Consider the following 15406-nt stretch of genomic DNA (forward strand, 5'->3'; position numbering starts at 1 on the left):
TGCACGCCCGGAACGCCTTTAGCCTTAACCCTTTGGCCTGCATCTTGATTTCCTAAAATGCACTGAGAATGAGTATTTCCACACACAACCCGAGGAACTCTCCGTTTTAAAATATCAGAAGCCCGTGGAACGTGGAAGCGTTGCGGGACAGGAGCGCAACAAGTTCGGGAAGCAGAAATTGCTCTAAGGGTTTTCTGTGCCCAAGTTTCCCGCCGCGCGCTGGCGCCGCGCAGTACGCGGGACACAGGGCGTAAGGGGCGTCTGCGCCTGGGGGCCACAAGCTGAGGAAGGGTGCCAGGATGCAGAACCGCGAGCTCTAGCGGAGAACAGGGACGAGAGAGGATGGAAGCGCCGCCCAGAGAAGAAGGGAGTCGCCTTCGTATTTGAGTCAGAGATGAGACTCGGGGCATGGGGGATGGGAGCGAGCAGGAGGTTAGTGACGAGCAGTGCATGAGTCTGTCCTGACACTAGACGTTTTAAAGATCAGATTGCGGTTCTATCTGGATCCCCGTGGAGCGGAGGCCCCAGAGACCTGGTCCCTTTGCAGCCAAACGGACTGCCCAAGAAAGGGCAAGGAGTTGGCGTGGTGAGGAAAGAACAGAGCTAGGGGCAAGTTGCTGAGAGGCGAGGGAGAAAGGGGTCTCTAATCGGAGAAAACAGAGAGCCGAAAGTCGAATTTCCAGTCTAGGACGCGGTACTGGGCTGGTCCCCGACCCCAAGGACGACGGACGCAGGAAAATGCGCGCCCGGGCGCACACTCTCCAGTGGCTGGGACCCGGAGGGCGAGAGGGAAACGGGAGGCCAGGCCGCGGGCCGCACTGGCTCCGCACTGGCCTGGAGGACAGGTGGGTTTTGTTTGTCTTCCAGGAGCGAATCTCCAAGGCCCGCCACGAGACTGGAGTCTGAGTCTTCCCGTCCGGGAGGGAATGGCGCTCGGTCCCGCAGTCTCTTCCCCTGCCTACTACCCTCCTCAGCCTGGCGACTCAGAGCACGTGTGGCCCTGAGCCCAGCTCCCCCTCGTCTCCAATGTCCACCTCGTCCTCTGGTTCGGTCAGCACGAAGGGGCCGGCGGGCAGGCTCAGCCGAGCCTCGGCGGCTGCGGCCTCTGAACCGCGGGGGCTGCCCTCGGGGCTTTCTGGCCCGTCTGGTGCTTTGGGTTCGTCTTGGCTTTTCCGCAGTTGCTTTTTATGCTTCATCCGCCGGTTCTGGAACCATGTTTTCACCTGATTTCAGAGAGATAAAAATAAAATCATGTCATTCCTCCAAATCTGAGCGATTGCTGCTGGGGTTTAGGAAAATGGGCGGCAGTCCGTTGATGAAGTATCCAAGAGCGGTGATAGCCTCAACTGCTCATAAGTTATCGCCTTAAGCCGAATGAGAATCGAACTGTCTGAGGCTTTCAGGGGTAACTGTCCCAAAATAATGATAAGAATTAACATGGGTGGTTAGCAGTTATGCATATTGTTATTAATTAGAACTACTAATAAATAGTAAGTGCTGGGTGGGCAAATCTTTTTTAGGCTCAGCTGATGTTCCTCTGATTGAGACATCTAACCACCTGATCCACAAGACTCCTGGACAGGAAGATGAGAATTGAACCTCCTGGTTTTCATCCGAGAGAAAATCAGACCCAGGCCTAGCAGAGCTAATGATTTCACAGCAAGAGGCGTTCTGGGTAGAGACTATGAGAAATGGGGAAGAGAGGACGGGTTGCAGGTTTGAGGTTGCAGGTGAATAGTGCTTGGAGGAAGATAAAAACCGTTCTTCCACTCAGGACAGGGGAACAGGGAGGGGACTTAAACCACAGTGTGTGTGTTGGGGTTGGAGCGGAGGTGCATGTGAACATTGGCCGCTGTGAGAGAGACTAAAGAAAGAAGGGGGAAGAAATCTCCGTGTGTGGACTTCTCTCAGGACAAGAACTCGCCTAAACGCTTACCATTTACCTCTGACCCGGGTTCCTAGCCTGGTCGGAGAGACTCCTCTCTCTGACCAGTATTCATGCGAATAATAGTTCTTAACCCGGAGGTGGTCGTCAGAATTACCTGAGGAGTGTTTCCTTCCTGTCCAGAGCCCCGCTCGAGAAATGTGAGGTTGGGGTCTCGGTACTTTTTTTTCTTTTTCTTTCTTTCTTTCTTTCTTTTTTTTTTTTTAGATGGAGTCTGGCTCTGTCACCCAGGCTGGAGTACAGCGGCGCGATCTCGGCTCACTGCAACCTCCCCCTCCCGGGTTCAAGCGATTCTTCTGCCTCAGCCTCCCCAGTAGCTGGGATTACAGGCGCGCGCCACCACACCCGACTAATTTTTGTATTTTTAGTAGAGATGGGGCGTCACCATGTTGGCCAGGCTGGTCTCGAACTCCTGACCTCGTGATCCGCCCGTCTCGGCCTTCCAAAGTGCTGGGATTACAGGCGTGAGCCACCACGCCCGGCCTGGTATGGGTAATTTTACGAAAGCTCTTAGGAAGGCCTAGAATAAGCGTCAGCGGGGGGTCCATTCCTACTCCACAAGGTCCCGAAGGTATTAAGAGCTGAAGGGAGAGAAGAACGAAGAAGAGATCAGGGCCTCCCTCTCCTCCCGCCCACCTGCGTCTCGGACAGGCTGAGGGCCGTGGCCAGTTCCACTCGCTCTGGCGTGGACAGGTAGCGCTGGATCTCGAACCTCTTCTCCAAGCCCGAGAGCTGCGAGTCAGAGAAAACAGTGCGGGCTTTGCGGCGGCGGCAGTGCTTTCCCGGCAGCTCCGCGTGCTGGGGGTGCTGGAACAGCGCTGGGACGGGCATCCCTGCAGAAAGAAGAGCAACCAAGTGGGCAGAGCCTGGGTCCCCGCAGAGCAACTTCCGCACCGCTCCCCTCCCTTCCCCTAGCCCCCAGTGCCTCCCTCCGCCCCTCGCCTCCACCAGTCTGCTAGCCCCAAAGCCCCTCAAGCCTTTCTCTCAGGAATCCAGGGCAGAGAAACAGGAAGAAAAAAAAAAAAAAAGCCTCAGAAATAGCGCTTGGAGATCTTTATCTGGAGAGTCATCTAGAAATACAAACAACAAACAGTAAATAAAACAGAAAAGAAAATCGGAAAATAGATCCGGAGGCCGTTTAAAAATGTCTTCTTGGAGAGACTTCCGTAGGGTAGGCCAGAGCCGTCTTCAGCAGCGCCTGGCGAAGTTTTTTTGCAAATGTCAAATGGCCCAGGAGCAGTGCTGTCCCCAGCCCCCACCGTATCCTCCTACACCCCTGATGACGCTCAGTACTGTTCTGGGGCTAGCAGATGCATGGACATAATCTTGCCTCTAAACCTCACTGAAAAACACCTTTCTGTTTCCCAAGCCACTCCTATCCCACCGCAGCCAAAGGGAGCCAAGCAAAACTGCCTTATCCGGAGAAGACCCGGAGCGGGAACAGAGGAGCATTTCCCGCCTCTCACGTCTCCTCGTCCGTTTCTGGGTCGCGCTGGGGACCCGGCTATCTAATCTGGTCCTCATTCTTTTTCTCATTCTTTCCCTCTCCAAGGCCAGCGAAGCAGAAGGGTTTGAGGCGCTTTTCCATGGCCGGGTCCGGGAAAACTTGTCTTTCCTGACCCTCGCAAGATTGACTCTGTCTGAGACGCACCAAGCGGACAGAAGCTACCACAAGCAACGTCGGCCAATCCCAGGGAAAATAAACAAACATAACAACAAGTAGTGCGGGTACCGCGGGCTTTGGCCACTGCTGTATGGGTGAACCACTGGCGCCACTGAGAATAGACTGTCACCAGCGGGTGGTGAAGCCAGTGCAGAGATGTGGACCTGGATGCAGCCTTTATTTTATCACTGCCCCTCCAACCGACTGCCCCGGAGTCTGGATTTTTTTTTACCACCTTACAAACACTTTTAGCTTTGTTCTGGATTCCAGCGCCCACAAACTACCTCCTGTCTTGCTCCCAGCCCCTGCACCGACCATGGTTGTTGCCACCTCCAAGCTATGAGTCTGGACTCAACGAATTATTCTATTCTGGCTGGATTGAAAACGCCAGAGAAAAAACCATGGATGTGGCCTTTCAGAGGGAGACAGAAAAAAAAAATCTGGGTATTTCCCCACATCCTCCTGTCCTAAACAGACTTTGCTAGTCCCTGCTTTTTGTCAGACCAGAGAAATCAAAATACTTTAGCACCCGCCTCCAGCAATGATGGCAGCTGGGGCAGAGGAGGGTAGCCCAGACTAAGATTGTGAGTTAAATGTTAGATATTGAAGGTGAGGAGGGTTAAAGAGCTGCATCTCCCCCAACCCCCCCCTTTTTTCTCACGCTTTCTCTCTTATTCAGGCTAGCCCAAACCTTTCGTTCTCAGAGAAGCCCAAACCTTCATTCACTTCTATGCCCCCAGCAGTATCTGCAAATGCTCAGTGCCTGGAAAAAAGAGAACTGCCCTGGACAGAGTGTTGTGAGTTTCTGTGCAGGAAAAGTTCTGTCCACGGGGTGGGATGGTCAAAGGTCTCCCTCCGAGTGGGCAGAGGCGGAGAATCAGGATTGAGAGATGGACCAAAGTGGCCAGGAAGATCACAAGCAGGGAGACTGAGCACTGCCCACCAAGAGTATTGTCAAACCCTATATGCTGCCTCTTGACCAGGCATCTATCCTCTGCTATGAAGAGTGCGGGGGGGATCACGAATTATCCCCGTGAGTTGGTATGCCTCCAGGGAGCTCCGCATGGCGTCAGCCATATCCCCAGACTCCCACTGTCACTTAGGGAAGGAGGCCACCAAGCCAGGCAGAGCCAGTCTGGCCTTTCCTTGGCTCCATCACAGGTTTAGGGTCTGTGCTAGAAGACCTGCTCTCTCACTGCCCATACCTTGAAGCTCCTGTTACTTACCCGAGGTGGTGAGGAAATAAGGATGGTGGTGGTCTCCCTTATGCAGAGGGTGATGGGCGTGAGGAGCCAAGAGGGTGGGTGTGGGCATGAGGGGGTAGCCATAGTCTAGCAGAGGCACCCGAGAGGCCAGAGAGCTGGCGAAGTGGTCTGGGGCCACCTCCCTCAGCGGCTTGGGCTTGTGCAGCAGGATGTCCTCGATGAAGAAGGATGTGGGCCTCTGAGAAGACGCCGGGTGTAGAGGAGAGGTGAAGTTGAGATTCATCTTGAGCGGAGCACCTGCCACAGGACAAGGGCCGGGACGAAGTGGAGGACGCAGGCAGAGTCTTCAAGCCTGCTCGAAAGCCGGCAACTACCCTCCGAGGCTCGAATCTCCTCTGCTCTCTCCCGGGCCTGGGCTACCCCGGGCGCTGGAGAGGCAAGAAGACAAGCTCCTGGGTAGGTTGGGTCTCTGTGTTGGAGAATTGGCAGCTTGGAGAGGGGAGCGGGGAGAGCCAATGACGAGGCTGCCAGAGGCAGAGGGGAGGGTGCGGGAGGCTCGGGGCGGGGCGGGGAGCTGTCCGCGGTGCTGAACACCACCGGCCAAGCCTGGGAACAACAGAGCCCGCAGGGTTCTTGTTCCTACCAGGTTTCTTGACCTCAATTTCTGCCCCGTCACTGCAGGGGCTGCTTTGTTTCCAGTCGTTTTTAAAAGAAAGCTAAAAGGAAAAAGTCTCTGTTGTCCGGCAAACTCCTCTTTACAGAGGAGAAGGCACTAAAAGGGCACCAAAGCAATAGGGATAAAGCACTTATTCAGGCATTTAGGCCTGGGTTTTAAGAGTTTCCATAATTTTGGTGGCAAAAAAAGAAGGGAGGAAGTGAGGAGAAAGGGCACCTGATACTTCAAATTGCTAGATTCTACTTAAGCTTATGGCTGAGGGATGACTGGATTATTAAGGTAAAGAAAGAAAATGATGATGGTCATCATAACAGTCTTTATCTCAGTTATAGGCAGTGGGCAGGAGGAGGGTTATGTCTACATTAGTCAAGTTATTTGGTCTGTGTAAATATGTCCAGAGTCATCTCTTAGTGCCATCCTCCATGTCCCCTAAAATATTTACTTTCTCCTCATTTCACTCACGCAGTTTGCTATTTCTGCTGTTACTTTTTCAACCCTAGCCCCCTGAAATAATTGTACTACGTTTTTGTTTCCCACTCCTCTTTCCCAGCCTCTTTCATTTCTGTCCCTACCAATCTTTCGGGTTTTTTTTCTGTTTGTTTTTTTCTAATCTGTCACATTTATTTCCCTGGAGTCAATTTGCTAAAATTAGGGTGATCATCTACAACACAGTAGGGGTAATTTCAGCTCACATCTCCAAAAATTGCTCTAATTATTGATGTTAAACTCAGGGAAATTAAAAGAAGCCACTTCTCTCCCATCTCCCCATTTTTAAGCTCTAATTTGTTGAAATCTAGTCATCATCACAATTCCAATCACTACTGCTAATAGTAAAAGTGTTTTAATAGAGACTGAGTCCTCACAACCCATGCTATTAGATAATTAGAGGAGGTGTTAGAAAGCCAAGTGCTAATCCTGGGGCGCATGGGTAGGATTTCCATCTGATCTAGCAGGTAGAACAAATTAATTACCAGAATCAATTAGGCCCCAAACTACAGTGCACTAGGAAGTGGCAGCATTCTATTCCATAAGGATGAACTGGTAAATGGTAAGTAGATGAAGAGCTTGAGAGGAAGGAGGAAGGGATGTGAGGGAGACTTTAAAATAAGATCTTGGCAAGTAGGCATCTAAATGAAATCAGAATGCTTTGATCTGAAGTCTAAAATGTGATTTAAAAAAAAAACTCTAATAGTAGTAAGAAGAGAAGAGGCCCAGTGTGGTGGCTCACGTCTGTAATCCTAGCACTTTTGGAGGCTGAGGGGGGAGGATTGCTTGAGCCCAGAAGTTCAAAACCACCCTGGGAAATATAGTGAGGTCCCAGCTCAGAAAAAAGAAAGAAGGAAAGAAAGAAAAAGAAGGAAGGAAGGAAGGAAGGAAAGAAAGAAAGAAAGAAAGAAAGAAAGAAAGAAAGAAAGAGAAAGAGAGAGAAAGAAGAGGAAGGAAGGAAGGGAAGCAAGGAAGGAAGGAAGGAAGGAAAGAAGGAAAAAAAGAAAGAAAGAAAGAAGAAAGAAAGAAAGAAAGAAGAAGAAAGAAAGAAAGAAAGAAAGAAAGAAAGAAAGAAAGAGAAAGAAAGAAAGAAACTGAAGACCTGAAAGCAGGTGGCCATGGAGAGGAAGACAATAGACTTTCCAGAAGTCCTTTCCTAGCGCTAAGCCCTGGCCCATCGTCTCAGCAGGGCTGGAGGCAGAAGGAGGAGACAGGAGAGGAGGGGCCGCGGGTGACCGTCTACATTTTACAGACGTTCACATTCACCCCCGCTTCCATTGTGAGCTTGCAGCATCGGCAGAGTAGAAATCAAGCCATTCTGTCTCCCCACCCTATAGGCCGAGTAGCTCTCGAGGGTTGGACGGGTGTACAACCAGAGTGTGGCCCGTGCCTGAGGGCTCCCCTCACTCCAGCCCCACACAGAGCACAGATTTGCACCCAGCTTTTGGGGGCGGGATTTCGGCTTCATTCTGGGGAGGGGACCAACTTCTGTCGCAGAAGCAGAAGTGATTATTGAATGTCCCTTTGAGAGCTGGGGCAGTAAAAACGTCTTCAAGTGACAGTTACCTTTGAGCCAAGGCACTGCAACCCCCCCGTCAGAACTTACACACCTCTCACAGTGTTTGCGGGATCGGAAAGGGAGTGGGGGGCGATGTAGACCGCCTCCTCCGTCCTTATCTTTCCCTTGTTTCGTAAGCCCTGGACTCAGCGTCCTGCTTTCCCCCAAAGCTAAGGCAATCTCCCCAGGCCCTGCAATCAGGCGGAGAAGCCGGGGGCGATGAGGGGCGGGACGGCTCCTGGCGCCCTCTTTTCCAGCCCCGCTCCCGCGCTGCCCGCCCGAAGCCCGCGCTGCAGCTAGAGAGAGACTCGGGGCCCAGCCACCCCGCCTCTGCCGGGGCCCCAGGAGGAACCTAAGAAAGGAGAGATGGAGGGAGGACATGGCATCTCTTCAGGAAGGGGCAGGACCTCCAGGACCGAAGGCGTTTTCTTTCTCTTTCCCTTTCAGCGACACTGGGAAACAAAGCTCCGCGGCTGAGAGAACACCACGGGCTGCCAGGACCCGTGCAGGGCCCCGGGGCGCTGAGGGCGGGGAAAATAGGGCATCCGGAGTGCCGGGGATTCCTCAGGGCCGCCTCCTTCTCCCGGGGTGCCCAGAGGAACGGCGGCGGGGACTCGCTGCCGGCAGACTGCGGGTCCTGGTGCCAGCAGCGCGCATGGGCGGGCTGTGCGGACGCGTCTGGTGCTCCAAAGGTTTCAGATCCCGTCCTGGCCCCGCAGTCCCTTAAAGCTGTGTCCCAAAGCCTAGGGGAGATAGCGAGGCTGGAGAAGCCGGGAAGTTTCTCTGTCGTGTGGGGCTCCTGAGCAGAAACGTGCGGGGGGATTGCCAGGGTTGCAGAAACTTTGGCTCGAGGCGGTGGCTGGCCCGCCTTACTTCCGTGGTGGGGTTAGGGAGGCCCCTTTGAGATTCAATCTTGGTATTGAATCCGGTATCTTCCCGTGGCAGGCAACGCGTACCAAAGGCAGCGGCATCACCTTCCTGCCTGCTAGAGCCCTAAACCTCACCCCACCCACCGGCCGCAGACGCCCAGGGAAGGAGAACATTTTTAGACAGCTTGTAAAGGTTGGCTGTAGCAGGGAACGGGGGACAGGGAAACTATTTTCTCTTTAAAAGCAGAGATGTTACATCGCCTGGTTTCTCTCTAAAGTGTATACCAGTGCTGTCCAATAAAAATACAATGCAAGCCACTCAGGTAATTTTAAATTTTCTATTAGTTACATTTTTTAAAAAGCAGAAAGTCACATGTAAAAAGTAGGAGAAAACAGGTGAAATATTAATGTGTTTCACTGAACCCCAACATATCAAAAATATTATTTAACATGTGATCAATATAAATATTATTAATGAGATTTTTGCATTCCTTTTTCATACTAAACCTTCTAAATCCAGTGTGTATTTTACACTTTCCACAAATCTCAGATTCGTCCTATTTCAGGTGCTCAATAGCCACGTAGGGCTAGTGGCTACTGTGTTGCACAGCACCTTTAGTCAATTGCCATAGTCCCTATTACCCTCTCAAATATCCATAGATACACACAGAAAATGGAAATCAGTTGCTGAAACCAGCCTGGCACATTCTCCAGGCTTGCCCTTCATCCATTCATTATATTCGATTATTCTAAGTATTCATTGAGCACCTACTATATGCCAGGCTCCTTGCCACACACCTTCCCAAGTCTTAGATTAAGTAAATGCACCTAAATTACACTTACTTTTGATTCTTACTTGACTAGAATCTGTCACCCAGGGCCAGCAGGCTGTGTCTCTCTGCAAAGCTGACACATAGAGCCCAGATCCTACACAGTGCCCAGAGTAAAGAAATAAAGATCAAATGAAGCCACCTCCCCAAAAGTACTCTGTTTGTGGTTTCAGCTGAAGAATTATTAAAGAAAGAAAAAAACATGTCTTTCAGAGAGCTAATAATTAAACAGTCCCTCTCTCTTTCATGTCAGCCTCAGCTAAAATGGTCATCTGAGCTGGGACTTGGTTTCCCGAAAAGATAACTCTATTGATGATCAAAGGAAGAGACTGGTTCCATTAGCCAAGTTGCCTATACCGTGGCCTTCAAAATAAAGGAAGAAATGTATTTCAGAAGTATCTGAGTAACACACTTTACTCATAATATTGCTTGTTGTCTGTTGCAACTTACCTTCTATCTGAGTACTTTATTTTAAGCACTACCAAAGTGGATGACATGTCTACAAAAATAAAGGGAGTTGCTGGCTGCTTCTGACAAATGCATCTTCAAAAATAATGTGTTTGCAGTGGAAATTAGGGTGTGAACCCACATGAGAACAACACGCTTAAGGATGTGGCATTCAAATCACAGTGTATTTGTAATACAAGGAGGACTAAATCCATCCAGTTTGCTCCTTCAGGTTGGGTCAGTCTATAGGGTCAAAAACTCATTTCATTTCTCTTGAAGTTCTCTACTCTGCCTTTGATATCTCAATTCAAAGCATATTTCATGAAGTGATAAAGAGAAAAGAAGACCTTTGAAGCATGAGAAAACTTATACCTTTTTTTAATCCTGCAAAAGATGTATGGTGGAATAAGAATGCTCTTTCATCAGTCTTTTGCTAGTATTCCACCAGTTTCTCCATTGTATCCCAAGGAGTAGCCAAATATGTTACTAGGGGGAAAAAACCCAATAAGCTAACAAACATACCTTTGGAATATTCTTTTCTTCCATTCAAAGCCATTCAAATAATATGATCAGATTTAAAATAAAGTTTGACACAACAAACTTCAAACAGTTACACCAAATTAATATGCTTACTTTTGAAAATAAAAGGACATGAGCGTTATTACCATTATATGTTGAGAGTATTTGGTGTTAGAGATCATAAGACCTTATCAAATTGTATCATGAGGTATGGAGATGAGCCTGTAAACATTTCTCAAAAGGACTTCGTGTGTAGAGTTAAATATTAGGTATATGTTTGTTAAAGTGCTGTTTTGTTTGAAGATACTTTTCATGAAGCCAATTGATTTTTATCTTCTAACTCCTGTTGATAATGCAATCAAATTATGAACAAAAAAATGGAAGGTGCAAATGTTGTCACTCTAAAGGGATTTGTCTTGCAATGATAAATAATCTTAAAAGGAAACAGAAGGAAAAATATTGAAAAAATACTTTTAAACAAATTAAAACAGGAAAGACCATTCTGTGTATAAAATAAAAGTTTAGAAGTCATAAAAGAAAACATTGATAAAATTAACTATGTTAATTTTTTAAAATTCTGTAAGGCAAAAATTATCTTAAGCAAAATAGATAAAAGAAACAACAAACTGGGAGAAAGTATTTGCAGTTCATAACAAACAGGGGTAATTTGTTATATATAAAAAGTTTCTACAAATCAACAAGATAAAAAAGGAAGGGCATTATTTTAAAATAGGCAAAGGATAAAAAGAAACAGCTCACATAAAAGAAATTATTAAGTGACTCTTAAAAATTTGAAAAGGTGCAAATATAAGACTAACACAAATTTAACTTCACTGAGACAACATCTTTCATTTATAGAATGAAAAGACCAAAAAATCTAATTACCCACTCTGTTGGTAAAACTGTCGGGGAAGAATAACTTTCATCTATTGATGCGAAGAATATAAATTTATACAACCTCTATGGAGAACAATTTGATAATGTCTATCAAAATTACAAATGTACACTGAAATGTATCCAACATATACACTTTGCACATCACAGCTAAATTATACACACTCAAAAAAGGAGCTCTAAGATATATTGTTAAGCAAAAAAAAGCAAAGTACAGAGAGGTAATACTTCTGACGAGGGAGAAAACGATACATATTTGATTGTCTATGCATACCTCTGGAAAGATACATAAGAAACTCACAACATTAGTTGCTTCTAGAGACTGAAGTACTGGGCACTTGACAAGAAGGAGATTTTTGGCCGGGCGCGGTGGCTCAAGCCTGTAATCCCAGCACTTTGGGAGGCCGAGACGGGCGGATCACGAGGTCAGGAGATCGAGACCATCCTGGCTAACATGGTGAAACCCCGTCTCTACTAAAAATACAAAAAAAAACTAGCCGGGCGAGGTGGCAGGCGCCTGTAGTCCCAGCTACTAGGGAGGCTGAGGCAGGAGAATGGCGTAAACCCAGGAGGCGGAGCTTGCAGTGAGCTGAGATCCGGCCACTGCACTCCAGTCCGGGCGACAGAGCGAGACTCCTCCTCCTCAAAAAAAAAAAAAAAAAAAAAAAAAAAAAAAGAAGGAGATTTTTTTTTCTCTGTTTAGCCTTTTGTACCTTTTGAGTACAAATCATGTAAATGTAATATTTATTTATAATAAATATAATAAATAAATATTTATAAATAAATTTTCAAACTTTGAAACACAAAGGGGAAAAGAATGATTTTGCTTCAACACAAAAAATGTCCAAATCGGCCGGGCGCGGTGGCTCAAGCCTGTAATCCCAGCACTTTGGGAGGCCGAGACGGGCGGATCACGAGGTCAGGAGATTGAGACCATCCTGGCTAACACGGTGAAACCCCGTCTCTACTAAAACATACAAAAAACTAGCCGGGCGAGGTGGCGGGCGCCTATAGTCCCAGCTACTCGGGAGGCTGAGGCAGGAGAATGGCGTGAACCCGGGAGGCGGAGCTTGCAGTGAGCAGAGATCCAGCCACTGCACTCCAGCCTGGGCGACAGAGCGAGACTCTGTCTCAAAAAAAAAAAAAATGTCCAAATCAAATTCACTAAATTTTAAAATTATAACTTTTAGCTTTTCTGCATAAGTTACTGAGCCCAAATTGCACATAGTTCTGTTTGACATTTGCCTATAAGGGATATCAAACCTTTACTTCTCAGTAAAGATTATGCAACTGTTTACTTTTTTTTTCTTTTTCTTTTTCTTTTTTTGTCTGAGTCTCTCTCTGTCGCCCAGGCTGGAATGTAGTGGCACGATGTCAGCTCACTGCAACCTCTGCCTCCCGGGTTCAAGCGATTCTTGTGTCTCAACCTCCTGTGTAGCTGGGATTACAGGCAAGCGCCACCACACACAACTAATTTTTGTATTTTTAGTAGAGACGGGAGTTCTCCATGTTGGCCAGGCTGGTCTTGAACTCCTGACTTTAGGTGATCCGCCCACCTCGGCCTCCCAAAGTGCTGGGATTACAGGAGTAATCCCAGGCCACCACACCTGTCCTCACAAACTGTTTACTTTCATACAAATTATATGTGGTTTCAAAAAGTTAACACCTAACCCCCATCAAGAAATTATGGATAATATCTATTAATTACCTAAACAAAAGTCTTTAAAGAATGCTTTTCACTATTATGATGAAGCTTTTTAAATGAGGTAGATTTCTTGCATTTATATTATATATCAAATATTTTGCTTTACCTTCTTATTTGAGTATCATCACTTTTCTATTTTTAAAGATAAAGGAAGCAGGGGAGTCACTTGGGTAGAGTTGTGAGCTTCAGATTACACAGTTTGTATGCCAGGATTTGAACTCAGGTTCATCTGACCTCAGAGTCCATACTTTGTTCGCACCTGTAGTCTCAGTTACTCGGGAGGCTGAGTCAGGAGAATCACTTGAACCCGGGAGGCAGAGGTTGCAATGAGCCAAGATCACACCACTGCACTCCAGCCTGGGGACACAGCGAGACTCTGTCGCAAGGGAAAAAAAAAAAGAAAAGAAAATACTTGAAGATCAACGCTAAGTCTGGTTTCTTTTAGGTATGTGGGAGACAGGAAACTAATCAGGCAAAGACCACTTATTGATTGTCGACCATGTACTAAGCTCTGTGTGAAGTAGCTTGGAGAGATAAGGTGGAAAAGTATAGGGAACAAGGAAACATAGGAAAAGTAGAAGCCTTCCATTACCTCTGAATACATACCCACACAAGCCTAAATACATGCAGCCAGAAAGGCAAAACAAAGAAATAAAAAACAAGGGCTTCTCTGTGCGTTTAACTCAATCAGTAAAATAATTTATCATTAATGTGATACAGACTCAGTTGTCTTTGTAATTCAGATAAGAAATAATAGTGGGAAATGAGGAATCCAAGAGCTCTATGGTTTATGCACTCATATCTGTAAACACTTATTAAACATGTACCTTTTGTAAAAAAAAAAAAAAGTAAGTATGCATTTGGAGGGTTTTTTCTCACAAGTGTATATATTTTGCTCCCACATTTAGGTCAAGGGTTTAATTTTATCTACTGTTTTAATTTTTTCCAATACACAATATTGAACTCTCTCAAAATTGACACACAAATACATCTATGATTGACTGCAGTGGTATTTGACAGTTCCAGGTACAAGAATAATTTAGTGTGGGTTGCCAGATCTTTCTCTGTTGGCTGGAAAGTGAGCAGCTCCTGGGGATGGTGTGGCAATACCCTATGTTGCTATTGTTTTTTAATATCATGTGGTTTTATGGAGTAAAGAAGAAACAATGGGCTGGCAAATTTGGGAAAAGCTCTTCAAAACTGAACTAAAACACTTCAATTTTGTATTCTGGAGTCTTAACCTTTCAAACCCCAATTTTTACAAGTTGCTTTCAAATGTCTTCTTCCTAGAAATATCTTCGCTATCACCTCTCCTTCTACATAGATAACTTCCATCCAAATCTAGGTCCACTGTATTCCCTTCCTCCTCAGAAAATGACTCCTGCCCACAGTACTTAATCATCATATTATTAGCAAATGTACAACTCACTGGGTTTTGGCATAGGCTAATTACGACATTGATATGTTTTCTCTTTTTATAACCATGTTCTGTTTTCCCAACTAGAGCATACATTATTGTCTCTTTGGGTAATATATTCAAATAATTCAAAAGTCAAAAGTTATAAAAAGTTATGAAGTGGGCCAGGCACAGTGGCTCATGCCTGTAACCCCAGCACTTTGGGAGGCTGAGACAGGCAGATCACGAGGTCAGGAGTTCGAGACCAGCCTGGCCAATATGGTGAAACCCCCTCTCTACTAAAAATACAAAAATGAGCTGGGTGTGGTGGCGGGCGCCTGTAGTTCCAGCTACTCTGGAGACTGAGGCAGGAGAATCACTTGATCTCGGGAGGCAGAGGTTGCAGTGAGCCAAGATGGTGCCACTGCACTCCAGCCTGGGCGACAAAGCAAGACTCCGTCTCAAAAAAAAAAAAAGTTATGAAGTGATATATCTTCCCCTTTCCCTCTCTTCCAGCCACCCAATTCACCTTTTGGAGGTAACCATTGTTATCATTTTCTTGGTATCTTTCTGGAGATATTATAAGTATATTTTAAGCAGATAATGAGGGACAGCTGTATGTGTTTAAGTATATATTCCTCACACATATGCACATTCTTTCTACCTCTTTTTACACAAAGGATAATATACTGCATAGTCTTTTGCACATTTTTTTCCTTAACAACTTTTAAAAAATGGATGAATCATGATCTATTAACTAGTCCCCATTTGATGATAATAAGATATTTAGAATGTTTCTAATCTTTTGCTATTACAAGCAATGCTGTAATAAATCACCATACACATAATTCATTTTGGAAATGGGCAGCTATATCTGTAGGAATTCTTAGAAGATTAATTGCTGAATCAAATTTGTAATTTTGATAGGTGTTGCCAAACTGTTCTCTATAGAGGTAATATCAACGTATGCTCCTATCTGTGGCATATTAGAGAGTCCCAGATAATTCTCATGCAGACGATCTAAGAACAACACTCTTGTTTTCCTAGGTCACTTAATGCTTGTGAGCCTTAGTTATTATCTGCAAAATGGGAATGTCATCTACCTCAGAGGCCTATTGTGGGGACTATTTTGTGATGAAAATACACACACACAAAAAGCTGTGAAAACTGTTCAGCAAGATGAAAATGTTAATTATTATTAAGAATAATAGCT

At 46.2% G+C, this 15406-nt stretch overlaps 1 protein-coding gene across 1 annotated transcript; it reads right to left on the reverse strand.

Annotated features, from left to right (window-relative positions):
- Window positions 1–863: 863 nt before the first annotated feature.
- BSX (brain specific homeobox) lies at window positions 864–5259 on the reverse strand. Its single transcript, XM_033206868.1, has 3 exons — window positions 4835–5259; window positions 2582–2778; window positions 864–1223 (listed from the first exon to the last, which is right to left on the reverse strand). Exons 1-3 carry the CDS (start codon window positions 5094–5096, stop codon window positions 984–986), a joined length of 699 nt encoding a protein of 232 aa, XP_033062759.1. The 5' UTR covers window positions 5097–5259; the 3' UTR covers window positions 864–983.
- Window positions 5260–15406: the final 10147 nt, after the last annotated feature.

This window comes from Trachypithecus francoisi, unplaced genomic scaffold, assembly GCF_009764315.1.
Source record: "Trachypithecus francoisi isolate TF-2019V2 unplaced genomic scaffold, Tfra_2.0 Lachesis_group8, whole genome shotgun sequence".
Lineage (NCBI taxonomy): Eukaryota > Metazoa > Chordata > Mammalia > Primates > Cercopithecidae > Trachypithecus > Trachypithecus francoisi.

What these genes read in the sequence shown, in the direction of transcription:
- BSX (XM_033206868.1), bottom strand. Translation starts at nt 5,096, where the DNA reads ATGAATCTCAACTTCACCTCTCCTCTACACCCGGCGTCTTCTCAGAGG. An exon ending in TTATTTCCTCACCACCTCGG is followed by an intron (nt 2,779 to 4,834) that starts GTAAGTAACAGG and finishes TTCTTTCTGCAG; the next exon opens with GGATGCCCGTCCCAGCGCTG. An exon ending in TCAGCCTGTCCGAGACGCAG is followed by an intron (nt 1,224 to 2,581) that starts GTGGGCGGGAGG and finishes CTCTGAAATCAG; the next exon opens with GTGAAAACATGGTTCCAGAA.